This window comes from Apium graveolens, chromosome 2 (genome assembly GCF_009905375.1).
Source record: "Apium graveolens cultivar Ventura chromosome 2, ASM990537v1, whole genome shotgun sequence".
NCBI lineage: Eukaryota > Viridiplantae > Streptophyta > Magnoliopsida > Apiales > Apiaceae > Apium > Apium graveolens.
In genome coordinates, this window is record NC_133648.1 from 175,471,387 (window position 1) to 175,496,356 (window position 24,970).

The 24,970-nt window shown below is 33.7% G+C and overlaps 2 protein-coding genes across 5 annotated transcripts in view; both read left to right on the forward strand.

Annotated features, from left to right (window-relative positions):
- The first annotated feature begins 776 nt into the window (after positions 1-776).
- On the forward strand, positions 777-18,259 carry LOC141707997 (plant intracellular Ras-group-related LRR protein 6). 4 transcript variants are annotated; one of them, XR_012569272.1, is made up of 22 exons: positions 779-1,061; positions 1,165-1,228; positions 3,069-3,205; positions 3,289-3,375; positions 3,546-3,621; positions 5,294-5,368; positions 5,527-5,596; positions 5,728-5,805; positions 5,892-5,952; positions 6,050-6,128; positions 6,323-6,413; positions 7,981-8,041; positions 8,138-8,205; positions 8,392-8,462; positions 8,787-8,924; positions 9,240-9,344; positions 10,195-10,319; positions 10,415-10,511; positions 11,669-11,743; positions 12,244-12,299; positions 16,226-16,371; positions 17,987-18,259. XR_012569272.1 is itself a non-coding variant. In XM_074511463.1 (21 exons), the coding sequence occupies exons 1-21, from the start codon at positions 997-999 to the stop codon at positions 18,060-18,062; spliced, it is 1,755 nt and encodes a 584-aa protein (XP_074367564.1). In that variant the 5' UTR covers positions 782-996; the 3' UTR covers positions 18,063-18,259. The 4 variants fall into 4 exon arrangements, 3 of the variants coding, with proteins under 3 accessions (XP_074367565.1, XP_074367566.1, XP_074367564.1); XM_074511463.1 differs by lacking the exon at positions 16,226-16,371 and having other exon boundaries at positions 782-1,061; XM_074511464.1 differs by lacking the exons at positions 3,069-3,205; positions 16,226-16,371 and having other exon boundaries at positions 777-1,061; positions 3,505-3,621.
- Positions 18,260-21,792: 3,533 nt separating this feature from the next.
- LOC141695520 (uncharacterized) overlaps positions 21,793-24,970 on the forward strand; it is a 142,496-nt gene continuing 139,318 nt past the window's right edge. The window contains exons 1-5 of the mRNA XM_074499760.1: positions 21,793-22,233; positions 22,373-22,540; positions 22,606-22,899; positions 23,454-23,799; positions 23,882-24,135. Coding sequence (XP_074355861.1) covers positions 21,793-22,233; positions 22,373-22,540; positions 22,606-22,899; positions 23,454-23,799; positions 23,882-24,135 — 1,503 coding nt within the window. The remainder of the gene's footprint in view (positions 22,234-22,372; positions 22,541-22,605; positions 22,900-23,453; positions 23,800-23,881; positions 24,136-24,970) is intronic.

Here is a 24,970-nt window from a genome sequence, read left to right on the forward strand (position 1 = left end):
AATAAATAGTTAAATTTTTTAAAAATATATATTCATACTAAATATCAAATACGAATTTCCTATTCTTATGTAACATATATAAATACTAAAATATATTATATTTTTCCTAGAATATTTAATTATATATTGCATTTTCTATATAACTATCATAGACTATTCAATTATTACACTTTTTAAATATTTTTATATATATATAATTCATGTACTTTGGTATACTAAACGGGTAAATAGAAATACATTAATTTCGAGTTCAGGTTCGGTTTAGGATACAAATGTCACTTTTTGGGATATAATGGCCCCCAATGCCATTTTCTAAAAAATTGGCCCCAAATGTCACTTCAAAATGGGGGTGCATGTTCTGTTTTGAAAAAGTGTTAAAAACGCAATTGCGTCTCCCGTTTAACATATTTTTTAATTTTTTGAAGAGAGAAAACGCAAGTTGAAATTATATTATTTCTTTACTTTTTTTTTAAAAACACAAAACACAACTTAGGATCTTGTTTTGAGGTGTTAAATATAAGTTGAAGTTCCGTTTTTTTGCCCAAAAACTAAAAACGTTATTAAGATCATGTTTTGGCAAAAAAAAACTAAAAAAAAACAAAAAAACAAAATCAATTTACGTTAATTTCAAAAACTAACTTTCATGTTACGTTTTGCCCCACCCTAACATTAATTGAAGTTGCATTTTCAGGTTTTAAAAAAAAAACAAAACGAAACATGTAACTCCATTTTTCAATAAAAAATAAAAACATGACATGAAACTTTTTAAGATGTTTTTGAAAGGGACATTGAGGATGATTTACCATCGAATCTTAGATTTGGGGCCTTTTTTCGTTTAGGATAAACACAAAAGTAAACTAAACGTTTGTCTAGTTTCACCCAACTATAAGGACAGGGACAGATCAAGGAGGGACGGAGGGACGAAGGGAGGGAGAGAGAGGAGGTTTGTGCATCTGTGAATCAGGAGAGATTGTTGTAGTGGTAGTAATAGTAGGCATGGATCGGGTCTTAAAAGCTGCCCGAGCTTCTGGTTCTCTCAACCTTTCCAATAGATCTCTCAAGTTAGTTAGTTACTATATAATTTGAACTAATTTACCATTTATATACTGCCTGCCTGCCTGCTAATTTATATATATATATATATATATGTACTTGTGTTAACAGGGAAGTGCCTGATGATGTTTATAAAAGTTTAGATGCTGTTGCTGAAGGTGAAAATTGGTGGGAGGTACTCCTACTCCTACATACCTTTTCTTTTATGCTTAATGACCTTTTCAACCTTAACGTTTGCACCAGTGTACCCATAAAACCCCGAAATTTGAAAGCGTATCCTTTGAGCCCTCGGGTATCCGAAATCTGCTTTTTTACCCTTGGGCCGAGACGGGTCAGATGACAATATATAATGGCGAGGCTATTTCAGTAATTAACCAGCCGATATTCAGACAAGTTTAAAATGTACCTTTTGAACCTTAAAGTTTGAAATTGTACCATAAGCCCCTAAAGAAATGAAAATGATAGACTTGCACTCCTATATATTGTAATTTGTTTTAAAATTTTAATTAGTTTTAGAGACTCGTTGAATGTATGTTGTGATGGCCCTTCCTTGCATATGTACAAGGATTTGATTCAAACATATATTACTTATATACAGACAATTGACCTAGAAATTAACATTTTTCAACTAGATTAGGTAGTCCAGGTTTTACCCTAGGAGACCCGTGGTGCTGTCTTTCGTCTCTACCTTAGTTTTTCTGTTCCATCTTGCCCGATGACACTTGCAGCATATATCTTTTGGCATGATGCATACAGGCTTCAATTGAAGCTGTTCCTTTATGAAGTAAAGCAGCAGCAATTATTGTCCGGTGTCCGTACCTTTTTAAAAGTTTACTCAACCATCTCTGTCGGGAAGCTTGCAACAAACATGGAAGTAGTGAACATACTTTAAGGTTAGAGATCACTAGGATTTTAGGTGCAGCTTGATATCTGGAAAATGCTAATTTTAAACTTGTATTTCATCATTTGGAAACACTTGTGTTTCATAGAATTTGCTTTAGATGCTCCCATTACCTCAGAGTCATATCAATATTCCCCTGCTTTATGTAATAGCTTGTATTAGCCAGCTGCCCGCAAACGTTTTCCAGTAGCGGTGATTCTAGAACATGGTTCAGCTCGTTTTGAGAAATTACAAATGGGCACATTCACATTTGGATGATGTATATCGCTTTCATCAAAGAAGGCAGCAAGAACCAGAGGTGTATATAGGTTATTCTCTTGAACAAACTTTGCATACCGGGCTATTGTATCCAGGTATATATGGTACCAATGATAAGAAATTCCTAACTATTACACAAATCCCACCAAGTTTTTGATCTGTCTTTCACCCACAATCTTCTCTGTTGCTGCCCTCTACTCCCAACAAAATTACACCTGCAACACCTTGTCGAGATCGTTTCGCGCTTAATTCATCAAATTTACTCACACCACTGTATTATATCACTCAAAAGGGGTCACTGAATCTCCAACACGATCAATTCAAAATCAACGATCCGAAAACATAAGCATACATACCAGGCTAAACTCATACAATACAAACACGATCAATTCAAAATCAAAAATATTGTTCAAGAGTCATACCCGGAGAGTCTCAATGGACCATGATTTCACACCACTACACACTTGTTCAAGCCCAAGATTTTGATTTTGATCCCGATAAAAGAGTGGATGAGAGGAGAGGAGGGGTTAGAGAGTTCGTATATGTGTTCGTATAAATATATTTCATGTCTCTGCTGTTAAATGACTTAAATAACCCTTCTGTTTTGGGCCTTTTTTTTAAAAACTCGGCCCAAGGTTAAAAAGATATATTTTGTATACCCGAGTGGCGAAAAGATACAGTTTTAAACTTCAGTGGCTTATGGGTATACTGGTGTAAACATTAAGGTCGAAAAGGTCATTAAGCCTATCTTTTACATTGCTAATTTTATTTCGATTACTGGTTATTGCTAAATTGATTTATCATTCCTTTTTCTAATTTCGATTATATTGCTGCTTTGTTCCGTCCCTATTTGTAGGCAGTGGAGTTACAAAAGTTAATATTGGCCCATAATGATCTCCAAACTTTAAAACAAGACATTAGAAATTTACCTCAATTAACGGTGCTCAATGTGAGCCATAACAAGCTTTCTCACCTCCCACCCGCTATCGGAGAGTATGTCATTTATTTCATTTTTATGTTTCATTTTTGTTTTCTAGCATTTTTCTGATGATTGTTTCTCAATTTTTATATAACAGACTTCAAATGTTAAAATTGCTGGACGTGTCGTTCAACTTGATACTCCATCTGCCACTAGAAGTTGGATCAGCTGCCTCATTGGTCAAGTAGGTTTCATTTATGGCTTCTTTAACATGCAAATTATAAATATTTTGTCATTTTGTTAAAAGTTTGTAATAATTCAGTGTAATTATTATACTGGTTGTTTTCATATGTCTGATAAACAAATCTTTCAGTTTTGTTATGGTTGCAAGGCCTTATGTTTTTCATACATCAGGCTGGATTGCTCAAGCAACCAATTAACGAGTCTTCCCAGCTCTCTAGGGAATTGCTTGAATTTATCAGAACTCAAGGTATCCCCTATAATCTACTTTGTGAACCTTTTAGTTATCGTTGTTATTATCTAATGAATCTAGAATCAGTATAATTGTTTTCTTCCTTAAGTATGTGGTTTCTGACAGCCTTGAAATTTGTTCGTAAATTTTTGCTTCCAGCTGCACTTTACTTGCCTTTATTATGCACTGATATAATATACCTGTGACATGGATGACATCGGGGGTAATTCCATGGAGACTTTCTTTTTACGCTCTCCTTGTTGATATTGTTGTTTCATGCTTCCAATGGTTACCTTTCAGTTATCATAATTCTATAATTTCTTCAGTACATATTCACACTTTACCAGTGTTATGATGCACACATTTTTAAAAACCAATTTTGAAGTTCAACTTGCGAAGCGCAATTAAGCGAACACCTTTTTGTCGAAAAGAAAACTAGCCACAAATTTAACAGAAGAGACAAAGCCTTCATCAATGACATTCAACATTTAATAAGCTTCTGAATCAGTTAGCTGGATTCCCGGCCCCTCAAATTCTCGCTCTTGCTCCTTATTATCTCGGTCTATTAAATTTGAAGAAAAATATCCATATATAGGTTTGCTTAAAGTCGCATTTAATGTGAAAGACTTGGGATATATGGTTTTTTTTTGCTTTTTTTAATATAGTGGTATATTTGTCTTTTAGGCACTTGTGCACTTCTTTGTGCTTTTTTGCGCTGAAGCTCGCTTCATCCACTTTTATTTGCGAATTTTGAAATTGCACATTTTAGACTCGCAGACCTCGTGCCTAAGCGTGCGCTACAATTAATCGCGCCCTTCAACAACACTCTACTTTACCAAAGGACCTTGATGTATCATGATTCATGAATTTTTTTGTTAATTCTAATCATATAAATTTAATTAGACACCATTCCATGCTGTTGTCAGTAAGCATGCATTAAGCAGAAAAAACAAGAAGATTAGTGTACCTTCATAATAAACGTCTAAACTTCAAATTAAATTTTCATTTTGTCCATTTTATTGCATCATCCACAAAAAAAGATCAATGTTGGCATCTAGATTACTCTGAGTTTTGAACCTTCGATAATTATGGTTTTAAATGCCTCAGATCGTATGAAATGAATATTTAGAAGGTATAAACATTTTATCTTATTCACAGACAGCGCAAACATATAGTGTCACTTTAACTGCTCATATTTTCTGCCACTTAAAGTTATTCATATTGCAAGCCAGTGAAACATTTCCCTGCAACAAAAACTGTGACCCATGTGCAGTAGATTCAGGTGCTGCTCCTATTTTGCAATTTTTTTCCTTTTAATGTGTAGAAATCCTGATAATTTAATGTTAAAGACAGTACGCTTACCCTAAATCTTAACAAGATTAAATATATTGAAAAAGTTCTTTTGCAACAAGTAAAAATGAAAGGGCTCTTTTACTGCCTAGATATCTTTTTGTTTGTTCCTCTTTTGAAATAGTCTGAGTTTCACCTACTCTCGTCATTCGAAAACTGCTGATACCTTTTTCTTTAATTATTTAGTTCCATATGTTACATAGCTATATATTGATTAATGATTATTAGGTAGTGTGGATGTCCTAATAAGCCAATATCCGTTTTAATACATGTATCAGTAAAGACATTACTTTATAAGACTACACTTTCTACAAGTGTTTCATGATTGTTTTCTTCCCAGGCATCAAACAATGGTTTAACCATGTTACCGGAAGATCTTTCCAAATGTTCCAAGATGATGAAATTGGATTTGGAGGTATATGCATTTGCCTTTTTATAATACTTGAGAATCTCTAATACCTGTCACGCAAGGAAGAAATTAAATATATTAAAAGTTGTTTTTGATAGAATAAATGAAATTATTGGAAGTTTCAAGCATCTTCTCTCTCTCTCTATATATATATCTTATGTCAGGGAAACAAGCTTAGTATGCTGTCTGAGAATGTGATTGCATCATGGACCAAGCTAAGTGAACTCAATGCGGGTAAAATTCTCTACTTCTTTTTTAGGATTTATCTTAATGCTTCATAGCTTAAAACATTCTAATATACTTCTTTTTCAACTTATTCCTGAGTAGATTCTTCTTTTCTATTAATTGCATAACTCGTTTTGCAGCGAAAAATTGTCTGAGCAATGTGCCGGAGAGTATAGGAGATCTTTCACGTCTGATTCGTCTTGACCTTCACCAAAACCGTGGGTTTACATATCTGATCATAAGCTGACTCCATTAACTATTGAATTCACTTTGTGTGAATAACTTTTTTGCTTGATGTTTGCAGGAATCTCATCAATCCCAATGTCAATAAAGGGCTGCTCTTCCCTTGCTGAGCTTTACCTGGGGTCATTTCTGTTTACATTGCTGCGAAGCATTTTTAGCTACTTAGTTCCTAATATTTTTCAAATTGTAATCACTTGCATTTTATTCTTCATCATACAGGAATAACTCTTTGTATATATTACCAGCTGAGATAGGGGAACTCTCTCAGCTGGGGACATTTGATCTTCACTCAAATCAGGTGCGGCAATGTATATTCTAAACTTGCTGGAAAATTTGCATGCTCATACTCTCTAATGTTCGTCACTTTTAAGATTCTATCTATAAATTACATGTGTAGAATGTAAACATGGTAAGCGTGATATTTTACTTGGCATACTAGATGCTAATAGTAATAGCCCATATCTGCGATTAATTTTTTAGTTCTGCTCGCAGTTAAAGGAGTACCCTGTGGAGGCATGCAAGTTGCATCTTTCAGTTCTAGATTTATCAAATAATTCATTGTCTGGTTTGCCTAGTGAGATTGGTAAGGGTATCTTCTTATGTTCTGAATCGTTGTTAGGTATTTTTTTTCCTAAATTTATAATTTTAAGTTTGATTTCCTTACAACTAATAAAGGCGCATGTGTATGGTTTGACTTTTGACACGTTCAATTCAATGCTCAACAGCCAAGGCAGCCTGCCTAGTTTGATCAGTTGATCACAAAGACTTAAAAATAACAGTTAGAAGTTAGGACCTATGTTACCCGGACTCGGGTTCGTATCCAAGTGTCGGACTCGGCAATATTCTGAAAAATTTACATGTTTTAGGCCTAAAATAAGTGTCCAAGTGTCCATACCCATGTCCGAGTGTTGAGTGTCCGACACGGCTACTCGAAGCAAAATGAAGAGTCTGGGTAACTAAGGTTAGGACTACAGTACGTATTTCTATCGAAAGAAAATAAGCTAGTAGGTTGAAATATATATGTATATATAAAGTGAGTTAAAATAAGAACCGGAGAACTGAGAACTAAATGTTCTGCACTTGAACACGAAATGCAGAACAGTACACAAAAAAATGAAAAGAAGTGCATAACATGTGGCTTTTCCGGCTCTCTGCTTAAGCCTATTTCATATCAGAGCCTGGTGCTTTATGTAACATATATATATATATATAAATAAATAATATCTTAAAGCAAAGTACTGCTATAACATGTGTCATGTGTGACTTTCTCATCAATTTTTTTCTTCCCTGAATACATTACTAGGCTTTACTATTCTCTTTATGTCACAGGCAGCAAGTTTTTGTACTCTGTTCCTTGAATAAAAGAAGTGAACGTTTTGTTCCATCAAAAAAACTGTCTACGACTATGTATTCAATTAGGAAACATGTTTGTAAAGTTTTATGATTTTTTTTTTAGTTTTTATGCGCATTTTAAAAAAAAAAGAGTTTATTGCCCTCTTTGTGTAACTGATAAATTAAAATAAAAAGAAGTACTTTCCATTATAGTTATAGAAAAAAACTGTATGTGTTTTATTAATTAAATACAAAATACAAAGTTAAGCTGAAATTAAATTCTACTTCAAAGTCAAGAAAGATAACTAGATCTAAAATATATTAGAAAACTAAAAATTCGGTATACAAAAATCGTATAAAGATATACGTGTATACACACACACACACACACACCCCTACGAGTATACAATATAATAGCACATATACGTGTATTATGTGTTCAGGGGAGTAAAATATTTCTTTTGTTAATTGATTTCCATTTTCCTCATTGTCTTCTCTGAATATATTTTTCCCGAACATGAATTATCTACTTTATATTCTTTCCATTTTTTTCTTTTTTTCTTCCTGTTCTCTCAGATCCTTTTTATCTATATCTTCTCTTCGGTGTTGCTAAAAATATAAAATAATAACTATAATTGCACAAAAAAATGTCTCAACCTATATGTATGAGGCTAGTGACATATTCATACATAAAGAAGAACCTGGAGGGAGGGAATAAACGAAAAACATGTACAAATCGTCTATGATGTACTCTGATGTTTGATTAAATGCAGAAAATTGACAGCCTACTAAAGATGTGTTGCAATTTTATTATTTAGGAACAATGACAACATTGCGAAAACTTTTGCTAGCCGGAAATCCAATGAGAACCCTACGAAGGTTGCGAACATTCAATCAGTATCTCAATTTAGTTAATTTAGCAAGGAGCTCATAATCTTTGACAGGGTGTTCTGACTGATGTTTCTACTCACTCAGCTCACTGCTATCTGGACCTACACCGGCTTTGTTGAAGTATCTTCGAAGTAGACTTCCATCTGAAGAAGGTCCGTGGTCATTGATTAAATTTTGTCCGGTCTATTTATGAAATTTCATTTCTGACACAAAGACTCTTTATGAATTAATCTGTATCATCTTTACAACTACACAACCATTCGAATTGAAAACATGTAAAGATGTTAATAGTTACTTTTTTCTTTTGTTCACATGAACCCAAACAAAACTTTATGCAGAGCCTGGATCCAGTTCTGCCAAAAAGGAAGATGTTGTGGATATGGCAGCACGGTTATCTATTAGTTCAAAGGTGTTAAAGTCAGCAGTCATCTCCTCGTTTATTTATATCCTTTTTTTCTTCTTCTTTTAGTAATCTTTCCTCCGTTTCCCATTTTCCTCTTATGTTGCGGTTATTTAGTCAGTCTCACTTCAGGACATTCTCATTGTAGAAAAAAGAGGCCCTACACTTATACCGTGTGTGCAGTTTTTTCTATGTATATTTGAGAAATGCAAATGAAAATATGAAATTAAACAAAATGTTTTTTGCACAATCTTTTATGCTTGTTTGAACTAGATCAAGACTTTTTCTTGCTATCTGAATTCTAATTATGTCAATCTTTAAAAACGAAATCAGGAACTGTCTTTAGGAGGGCTATCTTTGAGTGCTGTCCCTGCAAAAATATGGGAGTCAAGTGGAATAACGAAAATTGATTTATCACGAAACTTAATTGAAGAGTTACCAGTTGAGCTTTCCTCTTGTGTGTCCCTTGAGGTAATAATTCAGTTTACTTTGTTTCTTTGTGATTGTAATAAGTAGTATTAAACTGCAATGCTCATTAACTTAAATGAAAATTTATTGCTATCTCTGGGACCTATTGTTTAATGAATGGAATGTTGTCTTGGGAACTCTTCCTTTCATAAGACAAACCAAAAGGTGCTTTTAGAATTATTCATATACAGTAAATGAATTCCGTTGACTACATCATAGCTGAATCTGAGCTGCCAAAGAAGTGTCTAATTCCTGTTATCAACTTGATGGCTACTTGAAGTTGTGATTTTGATCTTGATTTATATATATCATGTGCAGGTTTTGATTCTATCAAGAAACAAGATTAAAGTCTGGCCAAGTGCAGTTTTGAAGTCACTATCTAATCTCTTATGTCTGAAGCTTGATAATAATCTACTCGGGCAGGTAAACTAATTTTTAATGAGATACCTCAACCCATTCAGAAACTTTATCAGGAATTTATAGAAGCAGCTTTATTCTTAAGAGGCGTCATTTCTTAGTGAGGGTATGATACTATGATCACATAGCTGTAACATTTGTACCTAAATAATTTATGGGATGCGTGAAGATTAGATAGTCTGAATTGTAGTTTATTTTTTCAAACAAAGCATATTTTAGGTTTAGCTCTTCTTTATTGTAGATACAATTGCGTGTTACCTAATGAATATGCTAATTATTCTATCTCCGCGGAAGTTTATTGCATGTTACCAGATTTCATGAAATTCTGCATATCAGTTCTATTTTACTTGGAAAATCATTTTTTTTGTATATATAGCTTGAAGGTTTTTCTTTCTCTGTCGCTAAGTGGTAAGTTTGTTTGAAGGCTTATCACGATGAATATATATAGACGAATTCCATCTCCTTATTGGTTATTTGGCTTCATACTAGTAGAGCCCACCGAGATTTAGCCCAATGCTCCTCTTTGTTACCAGATATGAGCCTCCACAGGTCAGAATGTCTAAACAAAAAATTACCCCAAAAAAAATTCATAACTTTTCAATGAACTCGTTATAGGATTCCAGATTTAGTATGACTATCAGTTTTTAGTTTGATGTGTTTCCTCCTGTCTTTAAATTTTTTTTTTATATGAAACCAACTTGAGTTGAGCATATTGCTTAAATGACATGATTTAAATGGGGATCATATCAAGTTGTTCCCTCAAAATGATCCTCAACTAGTATTCATGAAGTAGATATTAGGTATGTATGTATTGTAGTAATTGATAATTTACACCTAATCGTCTCTTTGATAATAGATTCCAGCAGATGGGTTCCAGGCTATATCCAAGCTGCAAATTCTGGACTTAAGTGCTAATGGGGGTGCTTTACCAGAACGAGCTACATTTTCTAGCTTACCGATGTTGCAAGAGCTTTACTTGAGGTCTTTCAAGAAGAAACAAAAAAATTATCTAATGTTCATATGTAGCTATAATAATTACTTTTCCTTTAACTTGCAATCTTCTTCATGTTGAACAGACGGATGTCAATATCAGAAGTTCCTTCAGATATAACAAGTCTACAGCAGTTAAAAATTCTTGATTTGAGTCAAAATGCCATTCAGTCGGTCCCTGAGGTAATCCTTGATTTTTTAATAACAAAACCACCTCTGTACTGGAAATCCTGCTGGGTATATGTATGCTTATTTAAAGTTAAAAATACCAAACTTGAGTTTGGCACAAAACACAATTACAATGAGTGTTTGCAGATAACTTGATTTTATACTCTTTATATGCTAAAGCAAGTGGATATATATTTCTACAGTATCTACTATGATCAAACTAGTAACTATAGCTATAAGTTGTTGCAGCATCTCGTGCCTCCTTTAATGTAGGGGGTAATGTGGCTTTGGGGGGATATTATGGTACCTGTTTATAAGCGAAAGTGCGAAACAGTTTATTAGCTCTAAAAGCTGGAAGTCCATTGTTATCTAGTAACAAATGAACTACCCTGTTAGCCTGTGTTCAAAGGAAATAAGTTAACAAATTTTCAGGGATTATAAAGAATGAGTTTGCTTCAATCATTATTAAAAACATGTTTTTACCTGTTGATGCAGCACTATATCATATATGTATAATCTTCTCTCAGGGTATCCATCTATAGCCGATGTGATTGCATTTCCACCTCAGCTCTTAAGTCTTAAGTTTTAAGCATAATCCAGTCCACTCTACTGTTATAAAGTAACTGCGTGCAATCTGACATATTATGAGTAAAGCATCTGTTGACTGTTATTTCCAGAAGCCTTAGTTGAGTACCGCAATATTATGTTACCTCGGACACGGGTTCGTATCTAAGTGTCGGACTCGGCAATATTCTGAAAAATTTACATGTTTTTGGCCTAAAATAAGTGTCCAAGTGTCCATACCCTTGTCCGAGTGTCGAGTGTCCGACACGGGTACTTGAAGCAAAATGAAGAGTCTGGGTAACTAAGCTGTAATATCTCCCACTACAAATTTCTGACGTGTTGGTAAATGGGTTGCTGATACTAATGAAAGGTTCAGAAATGACAACTCACGTTTCTAATATATAAAATGCTGTTTGTTTTTAACTTGTATTTTGAACCCAAGTAAAATATAATGCCGATTTGACTTTCCATTCATCACTGTCTATTTGCCTTCAAGTAACTAAAGACGCGATAATATCATGGTTAGACATGAGTATAGTACTACTTACTCGTTCTGGTTAGCTGCAAAAGTTTCCAACTGTTAATGTATTTTTATGATGGCAATGTAGGGTTTTAAACATCTTACTTCTCTCGCGGAGCTGGATCTTACCGACAATAATATTAGTTCACTTCCACCAGAACTGGTTAGAATGCATTAGACTTTCTATGTACAAGTATTTCACATGTGCTGTGGTAATCAGTAACCTGTGATAATAAAATCTGTGGTAATTAGTAACTTGTGATGAAAATTATCTGTCTTGATGGGATATTTTTTACATCATTCTTTATAGTTGATTTGTTACATCATGTGAGTTGAAAAGAGACATGATTTTAACCATTGACAAAGAACAAACATGTTTTAGTCCAATTCTCCAATTTACTGTTGTTTTGTACTTTTAGTAGCTTCTTTTTGCAAGTGTGCTACAAGTAGAACAATGATTCCAGGACTGTAAATTTATATCCAACATTTGACTGGATTGTGTTTCACATTTTCTTATTCTTTTCATGTTGTAGGCCAACTGAACTAGGAACTTCTATCCAAGAGTACCGTCATTGTGACATTGTTTCATATTCTCCTGCTAGAAAATTATATGCATTTAGTACTTTGTTGCTGCTATATTTAACTAGAAACTTGGTCTTGCAGGGCATTCTTGAACCAAGCCTACAGGGGTTAAGACTTGATGGAAACCCATTGAGAAGGTACTATACATAATGTATCATTGTTTTGTTTTGAAGTTTAATTATTAGTTTATAAAAATGAGAGCTTCTTTTGCGAGAACTGATTTAACTTCAGGTTGCTGAAATGATCTATTCTTGAAGAGCATTAAACAAAATTAAATGTAATACCAAATAAGATGTACACGAATCTAACAATAAAAACCTCATTCAATTATTCTGAAGTCATTGGATCATTTTCCTTATTTAGGTCACTTTCCCTTCTTCTCTTTCTTGTTGCTTGTCATTGTAAGAGTCCTACCCCTAGTATTAACTTTGGTTATCCTCAAACCGAAAGCATATTCCCTTTTATTATGCAGTAATAGTGAATTGGTAACAATCCGTAGATTTATTATAAAACAGTCATCAATTAATAATAGTGCTGGTTACAGTTATATATATTAGATATACTAGTACTTGGAAAAAAACTAGGACCTTAATAATAATAAACTAATTCTAATTGATTATTATAATTGGATACTTATCGACTAACATAAAAGTAATTTAAAATTTATCATCTAATCTTAATATTCTTAGAACTACTAAGTAGTTAGAAGTAATTTATATTTACCAATACATATAAAATAATTGACAGTTAAATACTTGATATTGTATTCCACATCATTGTTCAGCATTGGAAAAAAGATGTCCACGAGTTCTTGTAGAAATTAGGAATAAGAAAGCACTAATGGAGAAGAATATTTTTGATTGCAGTTTTGTAGTCCATGCCTAGAATGCATCACTGTAGGAATGAACTTTGAAATCTTTACGACCTAAAGGTTACCGAAACAATAATATCGATATGATCTACCACCATGTTGATCTTAAATCTCTTTCCCATGAACTAACCCATCATCACACTCTCTACCTGTACTCAGATTTCTGCTTACATTACACATCCGAACTATATGGATAGGTTCAGTTTTATCATTTCTTACAACTTTAATGTCCCACCATCCCACTCAAATTGACTTATTTTGACTTTTTTCAGTCAAATTTATCAAAGTTTGACTGCAAATTAAAGTTTAAAATTTCATAATTTCAACTGTACCTTATAATATCTTTGTTGTAATTCATTTATATTACAACAAGTATTAATTGTTGGTCAGGTCTTGGTCAATATGACTGAAAATTCAACATTGTTGGTTTAAGTAGGATGGAGGGAGTAGCTTTTTGCACTACAAGTGTAGCATTGCTGTAGTATCTATTACATTAATCTATTATCTTCTTTGTTAATGACCATGTTTAAGTCGAACCATGTTTGGAAAACAGTTTCGGGAAGGGTTGGGGTTGCGCAGGTTTGACCAAGGGTTGAACATAGTTAAATTGTAAGAAATCCAACACCCCAGATTGCGGTGTCAGGAAAGTTGAAATTTTTGTCACAAACATTTTCACCTACATCTCCTTTTCCCTCCACACCAAATCTCCTCTGTGTTCAACCGTTCTAACGCCGCTCCGCCACCTTGTACACATGCATAATTAATGTAAGGCTGTATAATAATACTATGTATTACTATAATACTGAAATTTACTTGTGTTTTTTGTTTGTTTCTTTATAATTAAAGTTTAATCATGAATGTATTCCATTTTAATTGAAAAAATTTATCTTTGTTATTATGTATTACTAATTTTTTGATTTTTCGATTTCTGGTCACATTATACCATAATCGTTTAATATAATATTTTAAAGTTTAAAGATTTCAATTTTTATTTTAGAACTTAATTTCTATTTAATAATTTTCCTAATCTATTCTTAAACTAATTTTTCTTTTTGTAAATTTCATAATTCCAACCTTACAACATCCTATTGTAACTCGTCATCCATATAAGTTAAATATTGAACTCATCACTCTTGGACCCTTCATTTCACAACCCATCTCAACCCTGTAACCTAACAAAGCCTCGGTAAATGAATATATTAATATTTATACTACTCTAGCCGAGGTCTGAGGTTCGAATTCGTAAATAAAATATCTAAATTAAGAATTTATATCATTAGACATTAGTTGTGAACTATGTTTCCCGGACTCGGGTACGGGTGTCGGACACTGGTGTAGATCCAAGCACCCGGTTCTTCATTTTAAAAAATTTAAGATACTTGGACGTGGATCCGAATTTGGACACAGGTACGGGGACTACCTCGGCATGTAAATATAGCATATGTTTAATATTTTTAGTCTCGATGAATTATCTAAATAATATTATAATTTGGCACTCGAGGCCACTTATATATCAAAATAAAAACACCTATTTAGTTCTTTTTACTTGAAAAAACTCATTTTGAAATAAATTTCCTTTTTTTAATTTTTGCGAATTTTTTTTTATATTCCAGATGTAAATTATGAAATATAAAAATGAGTGCCCATGGAAACAAGTTACAAGTTGCTGATACAAGTACAACTAATAATAATAATAAATTAAAAAAAAAGGGTTACAACTTTACATCTTCGGATCATCCACCGCCTTCTTTATACTTTGTAAACAATATACATACAATATATGTATATATATCTTCTTCGAAGCTTCGATTTTTTCCTCCATCTTCTTAGATCATCAGAAGTCTTTGTAGAGAAAGAATATAGCATGAACATGAAGTGCGTTTAAGCACCAACTTGCCACCTATATAAAATTGGGCTGGCGCATTGAGGTGTCTGATTTCAAATCGACGGAGCGGACACAGATCCTGTACTCACGTCCAGGTCTTGTTGGGTCGATACCAGTATGGGATGAATTTTAAATGGTCCCGTAACTTAGGTTGTAAACAATACATGTCATTAATCATACAACTATAACTATTACCAATAATTCAAAATTCCTAAACCATGCACAGTTATATACAAAAAAACATTATAATATTAAATAAAAATTGTAATATATTAAAAGAAACTCGTGCATTGCACGGGTTATTAGCTAGTATTATTAATATAGAAATTCATATATTTTGTAAAAGCTTGTAAACCCATACAACTCTCTAGCGTACCAACATATTATATTTAGTTTGGGTTTTTCTATTTTATAATCTTAATTTAGAAGTTTAATAAAATTTTAATAGAAGTGGTTTATTGTGAATATGTAATCCTAATATAATTCTAATGTCACAATTAGTTTCTAATTATAATAAAGTATATTGAGTTCAACATATATTTAATCAGGGGCTACTCTCATAGAAACCAATTTTAGAGCAAACTAGAAACTAAATAATATATTTTTTTTAAAATTACTTTGAAATATAACACATATGGTATGCAAATCGATCGTTGAGAGATGGAGAAAAATACAGTGACCGTTTGACGGGAAAATCAAATTAAAAACGGAGGGGAGAAGCTGAGATTGTGCGTGGAAGGGTGCAGATTACTTGGGTGTGGTGCTTTTAGAGGGGTCATTAGATTAGATTGATTTAATGACTTGGATGAGTTTCTAGTTTCTATTTTAAGTTTAGTTTCTATTTGATCATTTGCCTATTTAATTAAACATGAAAAAAAAATATTTGTTGCATTTGTAAATAATTTTGCATTACCCTAATCCTTAAAAGGTTCAATTGAACATTATATATATATATATATATGTATGTATTAAAAGAAGTAAGATTTTGATGACATACCAATTGTTTTTTTTTGAAAAGTTGAGAAATATATCTCATGTCTTATTTTAAAAATAGTTGTATACCGGGCTGATTTGTGTGTCTAAGACATAGCTCCTTCAGTTCATTAGTTGCAACATTTGATAACTTGCAATGGGTGTCCACATGATATGGATCTTAATCGAGCTCAATTATTGATTGACTAAGCCAAGGCCCAAGATCTATTGACTACAAAACTTCTAATGTTTCAGCTTTATTAACATAGTAAAGGTATAACTAAAATTGGGTTTTTTACAAGCCCTTACACTAAACATCTGGATTGAGGTTGTAGGGTGGTGGTTGATGATGGCTGTTAGGTTTGCTGGCTGGTGACTGCTGATGGTTGCTAGCAGGTGTTACAGAGGTTTGAGTGGGTCTAACAACCGGAAATTGGCTTTGATACCACTTGATGTAAGACAGGTTGAAGAGTAAAATAAGGTATTTTACCCTCTATGCGCACAAAATGGGCAAAACACATAACAAATCTGTAAAATTATTGTAAGTTACTCGGCAAATTATATAATACATTCCTAGTAATAGTGATGCTTACAATTGTACATACAGATTTACTAGTACTTGAAAAACAAGTAAGATCCTTAATAATACGGAACTATTTATTAATTGATAACTATAAGTGACGTAGGACAAGGATGGAAAAGAAGGATAGTGGAATAAAAAACAATAAATCCAATCACAGAAGAACCACCACCACCCCTAGGATTGTCAACTGTAGAAGAGAAAAATTCGCATGGTTCCCATTAAAAAAGAGAAAACAATCTCAATTATAATGATTAATGTGTAGTCTTCCAATAATGAAATATTACATCTTATATAGAGGAGTAAATCCCTAAAATTAGCCACCAAGTAAAATCTTAATAGTAAAGGAAACAATTCTTTTTTTATACTGCCAGGTTCTGGAATATCAATATATCATGTGTATATAAGCTTTATTTAAATTACAAATAAACCTTTTCTTAATTAATAAACATAAAATCTTTTCAAACCAAGTTCCCAGTTCTTTGTTCCGCATTAAATATCTAAAGACTTATCCACTATCATGATTAATAATAAAGAGAAGTGCTATTTTAACTTCATATTCTTAAAACTGCTAAATGTTTACAACCAATTGTCTTTTCAAACTAATGTATAGTAGTTGACTACTAAATCCTTGATTTCATGTTCAGCACCACCTAGCAACCATATTCCTTGGTGCATCCATCCATCTCTTTCTGTAACAAACAAAGTTGCAACTAATCTCTTGTTAATTGGAAAACTATTCATTTTTTCAAGATGTGGCTCATCAATGTCACATGGGGTAGTTTCCTTGTACTAAATATATTAGTTTTTCATAAAGCTAGAATATTTAGGTAGTTCGGGTTTTTTTTTTTTTAAAAAACAATTCTCTATATCGTAATGATCCAGTATTGCAGATGTTATGTTTTTGTGCTGTCTATGTTCATATTCCTTTTTTCCCCAATGAATTATAAATTGGTAACAGAACTCTTTAAGGGAGGCCTCAAGTTTGAGCCCTTCTTCTACCCCTGGTAATCTTAAGCAGTAGACAACTTTGTTTGTTGATCCTTGGTGTGATTGGATTGTGCCTTTTAGTGGGTTTGTTATGGTAGTTAGCTCATGCTAGTAAGGGAGAGTGCAAATGTACAAGATATGTATAGTGGCTTCTACTAACACCTTAAGGTTTTGGTCAGCTAGATGGTAACAATATGCTCAATGTGGTTGATGATGTGGCATGTGGTTATAGGGTACATGCTACAATTTCGAACTAGAAAAACCTTTTTTCTTTTGCTGTTTTATTAAAATTTATCTCTGTAAAGACGTGGATCTATATGTCGCATTATATCTTAATGGCATAACTATATCAATTCTTGCCCGCTATTGTGGACACGTTGATATTGGATAGACTTTTTACATTATCTTTAATTGGTTCCAGAATCCGGATTAGGTTAATATTCAGACAGCAGTTAATATTTATACTTCTCATTAATTTTTGAATAAGTGTTTTCACAAGTATCTCGTATATTTTTTCCTATTCTAGCATCCGTAGGACATTCCTGGATCGTGGTACGAAGGCTATTCTGCAATACCTGAAAAACAAAATTGTAGACATTTAGTTCCTAGTGTAACATTAAATTGTTTTGTTGTGAGCTGTACACATCTTGTCATTTATAAAGTGTTTTGTGTTGTACAAAAGCATATATTGGAGAGTTAAATCTTAATGGTGTTGATCTAAGAGTGCGAGTCTTTTGGAGGTATTGATGTATGCCACTCATTTGTTTGATATCAACAAATTTGTTGTACGTTTAACTTCCTTTTCTTGTTGTGAAGAATTGAGTTTGTTTGTAAAAGCAGCAGCTTTGTCAAGTCGATTCATTCTAATTCCCTTTAAGTCGTTTTGGTAATTTTCAATGTTGTTAAAATTAAATAGCATCCTAATCTATATAAATCATAGTGTGGACTTCATTTTGCACCTCCGCTAAAAATCAAAGTAGTATATGTATTTTTAAAAATTGTATTTCACATCTCTATCCTTAATACCAAAACCTGATGCTATTAGAGCAACTTCGAGAATTTAGATATTTGGAGTCTTAAAATACAACTTAAGAATAAAGAAAAAAAATTACTTTAACAGTATCCTAGTTATTATCACTAAAATCTTCTTCCAATTCTTTATCTGTAGCTAATCTTTTCCCTCTTCTAATATTTTTTATTATATATATTTAAAAGAAGTGCTTTTTTTCCTTCACCTTTTGTTATAATGATACTTTTTAATGATAAAATATTATATAAAAAATAGATATAGGAAATGTTGTCATAGGTGAAAATAGATATTGATGTCTTAGTACATCTTGAATGGATAAAAATTCTTAGCTAAAAATGTGTCAAAGATAACATAAATAAATATTATAGAGACTTTGTAGAAATTAATCTACTTCAATGGTGCATTCCTATTAGCTAAAATTTTAGTCAACCTCCCTCCCTATATTGGCAATATTTGTTGAACATTTACACACATTTAGTTACATTACACATAATCTACTTACTATATTGAAATTATACATTCTATTTATAATAACTTAAATTGATAAAAATATACTTTTTTAAAATATAACAAATGATTATAACCAACTCTGCCGGAGTAAATCTACTAATATGTTCGACAAATTTTACATAATCACTATTTAATGTCATTTTAGAGAACCACTTTAGCAACACCATTGGAGATATTCTTAAGAGTAATTCTAAGACCTTAACTATTTGGATTCTTAAAAGTATAATATAAGGAATATGAGAAAAAAAACTACTCCAACACTATTCCAGTGATTTCTTAAATCACTAAGATTTACCAGAATCTTCTTCTAATTCCTTATTTTTAGTCAACTTCTCTCTTCTTCTAACGTTTATTTTATAATATATATTTGAAGGAAATACTTTTTTTTTTCTTCACTTTTTGTAATAATGATACTTTTTAAAGATAAAATATTATATAAGGAATGTATATTTGGAATGTTGTTAAAATTGAAAATAGTTATTGATATCTTAAGTTATTAGGACCTAATATTTTATGTTAAATTTAAAAAATGAATTAAGAAACTCTTAGAAATGCCGTAAGTTGCTAGGATTTAATATTTATATTAAATTTAGGAAATAAACTAAGAAAGTCTGTGGAGATGCTCTTAAATCCCTAGAACAATGGACCAAAATGTCATTTGTGAGTATTAAATGGTCCAAAATGTCACTTTTGAAAATAATGGCCCAAAATGTCACTTCATAACGGTACTTCGTATTACGTTTTTTTAATGCAAAACGGTAGATAGTGTGCCGTTTTGGTACTTTAATTTTTTTATAATGTGCAAAACGTTAGTTGAAGTAGTGTTTTGGCTCAAAACGGTATTTTATCTACCGTTTTACGCATAAAATAAATTTAAAATTTCAAAATGTTACACGAAATACCGTTTTAGGTCTTTTACATAAACGTTCACGATATACCGTTTTGAAATAACATTTAGGACTATTTTTAATTCCAGTGACAAGTGATATTTAGGCCATCAACTGTATACATATTATACATACTCATGGATATATACGTAGCGTATATGAAAGGTTGTTATATAATGTAACAACCTTTCCTAGTTCTTCCGGGGGTATTCCCTACTACGTTTAGGGGAATCTTGATCCCGTTGACAGGGTTGTTGTGGAGGATTATGTTAGCTCTGATGAAGACAGACACTCATCAAGAGTCTCATTTGGAAACTATGGAGCGTTTGTCCGTGAATAGAGCAGCCGAGAAAAATGAAAGAGTAGAACTGATTAATTTGAGGAAAAAATGGATGGCTTTGGACTCTTTTTTCAAGAAAAATGGAATTTCATTAACTGACATAGAAAGAGAAATGATATTGGAGGACGAAAATTTCAATGGTGGTTTGGGTTCTAATGCTGTGTTCCTTAATGGTCGACAAGAGGTTTTTGGGCTTCTGTTTTCAAAGTTAAAGCCAAATGCTTCTAGAGTGTCTGAGATTTTGGCTAATATTTTGCCAAAAACTGGTCAGGTGGACAAGATGTTCTATGAAATGTCCAATCCACTTCTCGGGACAACTGTTGATTCGAGCAAGACGGATGCTGGACACTCTGGGGTAAAAGGTTTTTTCCCACCTTTGTCAAAAGGGGCTGCTAATGTTGGTGTTAATGTTTCAAAGCCTGAGGTCTCTGGCCTAAACGAAGCAAATGCAAAAGGTAATGCAGAATGTGTGGATGAGGGGAAGGGTATTAAATCGTGGTCGAACGTGGTAAAAGGATGCTCCTTCAATGATGAACAACGTGAAATTTGAGAATTTCCCCTTGCTCCTGGTTCGACTATTGTTTCTCCTCTGGATGCGGTTTTTCAAAAAGGAGTTGATAAAATGAAATTCTATGTGGTGGGTACTTTTACTAAAAGGTATCATCCGTTTAAGAGAGTGGTGGAATTGGCAAAGGAAATTTGGCAGAAACAAGGTATTCTTAAGGTTTCTCAAAAGGATTACAGAACTTTTATTTTTAAATTTGATTCTCTGGAGCATAAGTCAGAGGTACTAGCAAAGGGCACTTGGTTTTTTGCTCAATCTCCACTTGTTATTAGTGACTGGGGCACTTCTATTTCGGATCCTGTGAAATGCTTACCTCTTTGGTTTAAACTGAGTCAAGTGCCGGCTTGCTATTGGACAGAGGAGGGTTTGAGTAGTTTGGCTAGTGTTATTGGTACCCCTATTTGTTCTGATGATCTTACAGCTCAACTGGATATTCTTCCTTTCGCTAAGATGTGTACAATTGGGGATCCCCTCCTGGATAAAATCTCAGCTATGGCTTTGGATGCGCGGGGTGTAAAAACACAACTTGAGGTCCTTGTTTCCTACTTTAGTAAACCTTTAGTCTGCCCTGGCTGCAAGAATTTGGGTCACTTGATTTCATCTTGTCCCTCAACTCAGAGAATTTGGGTCCAAAAAATCAAGCCAGCTACCTGTGAGAAGTCTGAGGAGATCAATATCCCGAGTGATGGTAATTTGGATGACCCAGGGGTTTCAAGCCGTGTTTTGGACGAGGTTAAGGTGCAGGCTGAGTTGGAGTCTTTGCCTGTTAGTGCAGGATCACCCAAGAATATTCCATCTGACCCTACTGTTGAGGATGGAGGTGGCTGAACGGAGGTAAAGCGCAAACCTTCTCGCTCGCCTTCCCCCGCTTCCCCTGCTTACTCGGACACTTCTCCAGCACCTTCTAATTCTTTTAAGAATCTCAAAAGGATTGATGAGATAGATCTGGTTGAGAAGAATGATGGCAAGAGGAGCAATTCTAAGAATAAAAAGCACAAAAATGGTAAAGCTGCGGCCTCGAGGGGATCCCCCTCTTAATAATCATAACTTTATGATCATTGATTTTTGTTCCTATAACGTTAGGGGTTTGAATTTAAAACAAACTTCCGTTAAGGATTTTATTTGTGGGAATAAATTGTCTTTGGTGGCTCTTTTGGAGACAAAAGTTAATAAAGATAGAGCAGAGTTCATTGCAGGTAAGATTGCTCTGAGATTCAGTTGGAAGTTTAATTATTCTCATCATCCGGGAGGTTGGATTTGGGTTGGATGGGATAGACTCATTTGGAGACTTGATGTTTTATCTTCTTCTGCTCAACATATGTCCTGTAAGATCACTAATTTGGACAGTAATCTTCCAATGTTTGTCTCTTTTGTTTATGGACATAATACGTATACTGATCGAAAAATGCTTTGGGAGGATCTCATTAATTTCTCTACTATAGTGAAATCTCAAAATATTCCTTGGTGTATTTTGAGAGATTTCAACGCCATCTTATCTTTGGATGAAGCTTCTGGGGGGAACCCTACTTGGGATATTAGCATGACGGAGTTTAATGACTTTGTATATTCGCTGGGTGTAGGATCTCCGTGGGATTGGTTCTTACTTTACCTGGAGGGACAAGAGTCCTAATACTCTGAAATTCAGGAAAATAGATAGAGTTCTTGTTAATGCTAAATGGTTGTCGGATTTTCCTCTATCGTATGCTAATTTTCTTCCTAGAGGAGTCTCTGATCACTGTCCAGCTGCGGTTAGCCTTGGTATCTCAACTCCGAAACTGAAAAGCCTTTTCAATTATTTAACCATGTCATTCAGCATCCTCAATTCATCCCAATTGTCTCTGAAGCTTGGAACTGCAGTATTGAGGGAGACCCGTGGTGGGTTCTGACTAATAAATTGAAAAGGGTTGAATTTGCTTTGATTCGGCTAAATAAGGATATGGGCAATGTTTGTACTGCTTCTCGACCTGCTCACAATGCTCTTTTAGATTTCCAGAATAGCTTGCCTCAGCACCCTTCTTTGTCTCAAATAGAAAATGAAGCTTTGCTTATCTCTAAATATAATGAAGCAAATTGCTTAGAAGAAGAGCTCCTTCGGCAGAAATCTCGGGTAAAATGGCTAGAAAAAGGTGATGGAAATAATAAATTCTTCCACAATTTCTGTAGAGGCAGATGGAATCAGAATAAAATGGTGGGATGAGAAGATGAGCTGGGTAATATCCATACATCTCATGAAGCGATCTCAGAAGTGGCAGTTAATTTTTTTAAAGATACAATTGGCTCGGCTGGCTCGGTAGTGGATTTTCCTGAGGTTCTAGAGCTACGTCATCTTCATCCCAATCAAGCTGAGTATCTCATTGCTCCGATCTCGGACTGAGAGATTGAGAAGGTTTCCAAATCTATGGCAAAGAACCGTAGTCCCAGTCCTGATGGGTTCCCTGTGGAATTTTATGTTACTTCATGGCACATTGTAAATGATGATGTTAGTAAGGCGGTTCAAAGTTTTTCTCTACTTTGCACCTTCCCTGAATAGTGAATTCGACAGCCATAACTCTGATCCCAAAGCAAGATACTCCCGTTAATATGTCTCACTATAGACCGATCTCTTGCTGCAATGTGATATATAAATGCATCTCTAAGCTTCTCGCTACTCGGTTAAAACAGGTGATGGCTTTTATCCCGAAGCGCACTATTGGGGACAATATTATGCTTGCTCAGGCTTTGTGCCGTGATTGTCATCTTCATAGTGGGAAGCCTAGGTGTACTATAAAGCTTGATATTCACAAAGCATTTGACTCTATCAATTGGAATTTTCTGGATAGTATGCTGACTCGTATAGGATTCCCTCACCAATTCAAATCATGGATAATGAGATGTATTACAACATGTATGAGTTTTATTAAGATCAATGGATCTCTGGAGGGGTTTTTTAGCAGCAAATCAGGGCTCCAGCAAGGGGATGCGCTTTCTCCGTATCTGTTTGTGTTGGCTATGGAGGTTTTCTCAGCTTGTGTCAAGAAATCTACTGAGAACCGAGTTTAAAAATCACTGGCAAACTGAAAAACTAAAATGATCTCACATCATTTTTGCAGATGACATTTTGTTATTCTGTAAAGGTGACGCCATCTCTACCAGCATGCTCATGAATGGAGTGACACGTTTTGCCACCATCCCGGGTCTCAGGCCCAGTCTAGAGAAGAGTAATGTGTTCTATGGAAATGTCAATGAAGGTGAAATCCAAAACATCACTGCAGCTACTGGAATTAATAGTGGCACTCTCCCAATTCGATATCTGGGTCTTCCTTTGATTACTGGAAAACTAAATGTTGCACATTGCCAACCATTGGTCTGTAAGCTTTGTTCTCGAGTAGAAACATGGACTTCTTTGTTTCAATCTTATGCAGGTAGACTGCTACTGCTAAAATCGGTTTTATCCAGTATTCAAGAAAACTGGCCGCTTTACATTTTTCTTCCTAAATGTGTGCCGAAGAGAGTCCAGTCTCTTTTCGCTAAATTTCTATGGGGAGGCACAAGGGACACGAAATGTCATTATAAGGTAGCATGGGGTGAGTGCAGTCTTCCAAAACAAGAAGGTGGGTTGGGCATTCGTAATCTAATCGAATGGAACTCCTCTGCTATCTTATTTTATTTGATCAGGACCATATATATATATATATATATATATATATATAGCACATATGGTAAGCAAATTGATCACCGGGAGATGTAGAATATACAGTGAAGTCAAATTTTAAAAAGAAATCACTAATTGAGGAGTACGTGTCGGATGAACCAAATCCTCATTGAATTTTATTTTTCTACATTATATTGATGTAGGATTTAGGTTAGTTTATAGTTTTCATTTTAACGGTCGTTAATATTTGATGATATATATATATATGTGTATATATATAATGGCTAGACAAGGTCTTTTATTCCTATTTAGTAAATTATTTATGTACTTTTATGTAATACACATATAAAAAAATTTAAAGAAATATTTTTGTTGAGAATCAAATCCGTGACTTCAAGTTTAAGAAAAATGATTTTTGGGTGTATCTCAAACCGCTACATCACATGTGCTTTTTGTTAAAACATTAAAAATCATTATTTATATCCACATAAAACCCAATCTTATTTTTAACATTAAATTCATCGAGTGTAATTTGAACCGAATCAAT

Coding starts and splice junctions, on each gene's coding strand:
- LOC141707997 (XM_074511463.1), top strand. CDS start 997: ATGGATCGGGTCTTAAAAGCTGCCCGAGCTTCTGGTTCTCTCAACCTT. Junction 3,206..3,288: donor CTCCCACCCGCTATCGGAGA/GTATGTCATTTA, acceptor TTTATATAACAG/ACTTCAAATGTTAAAATTGC. Junction 3,376..3,545: donor TCAGCTGCCTCATTGGTCAA/GTAGGTTTCATT, acceptor TTCATACATCAG/GCTGGATTGCTCAAGCAACC.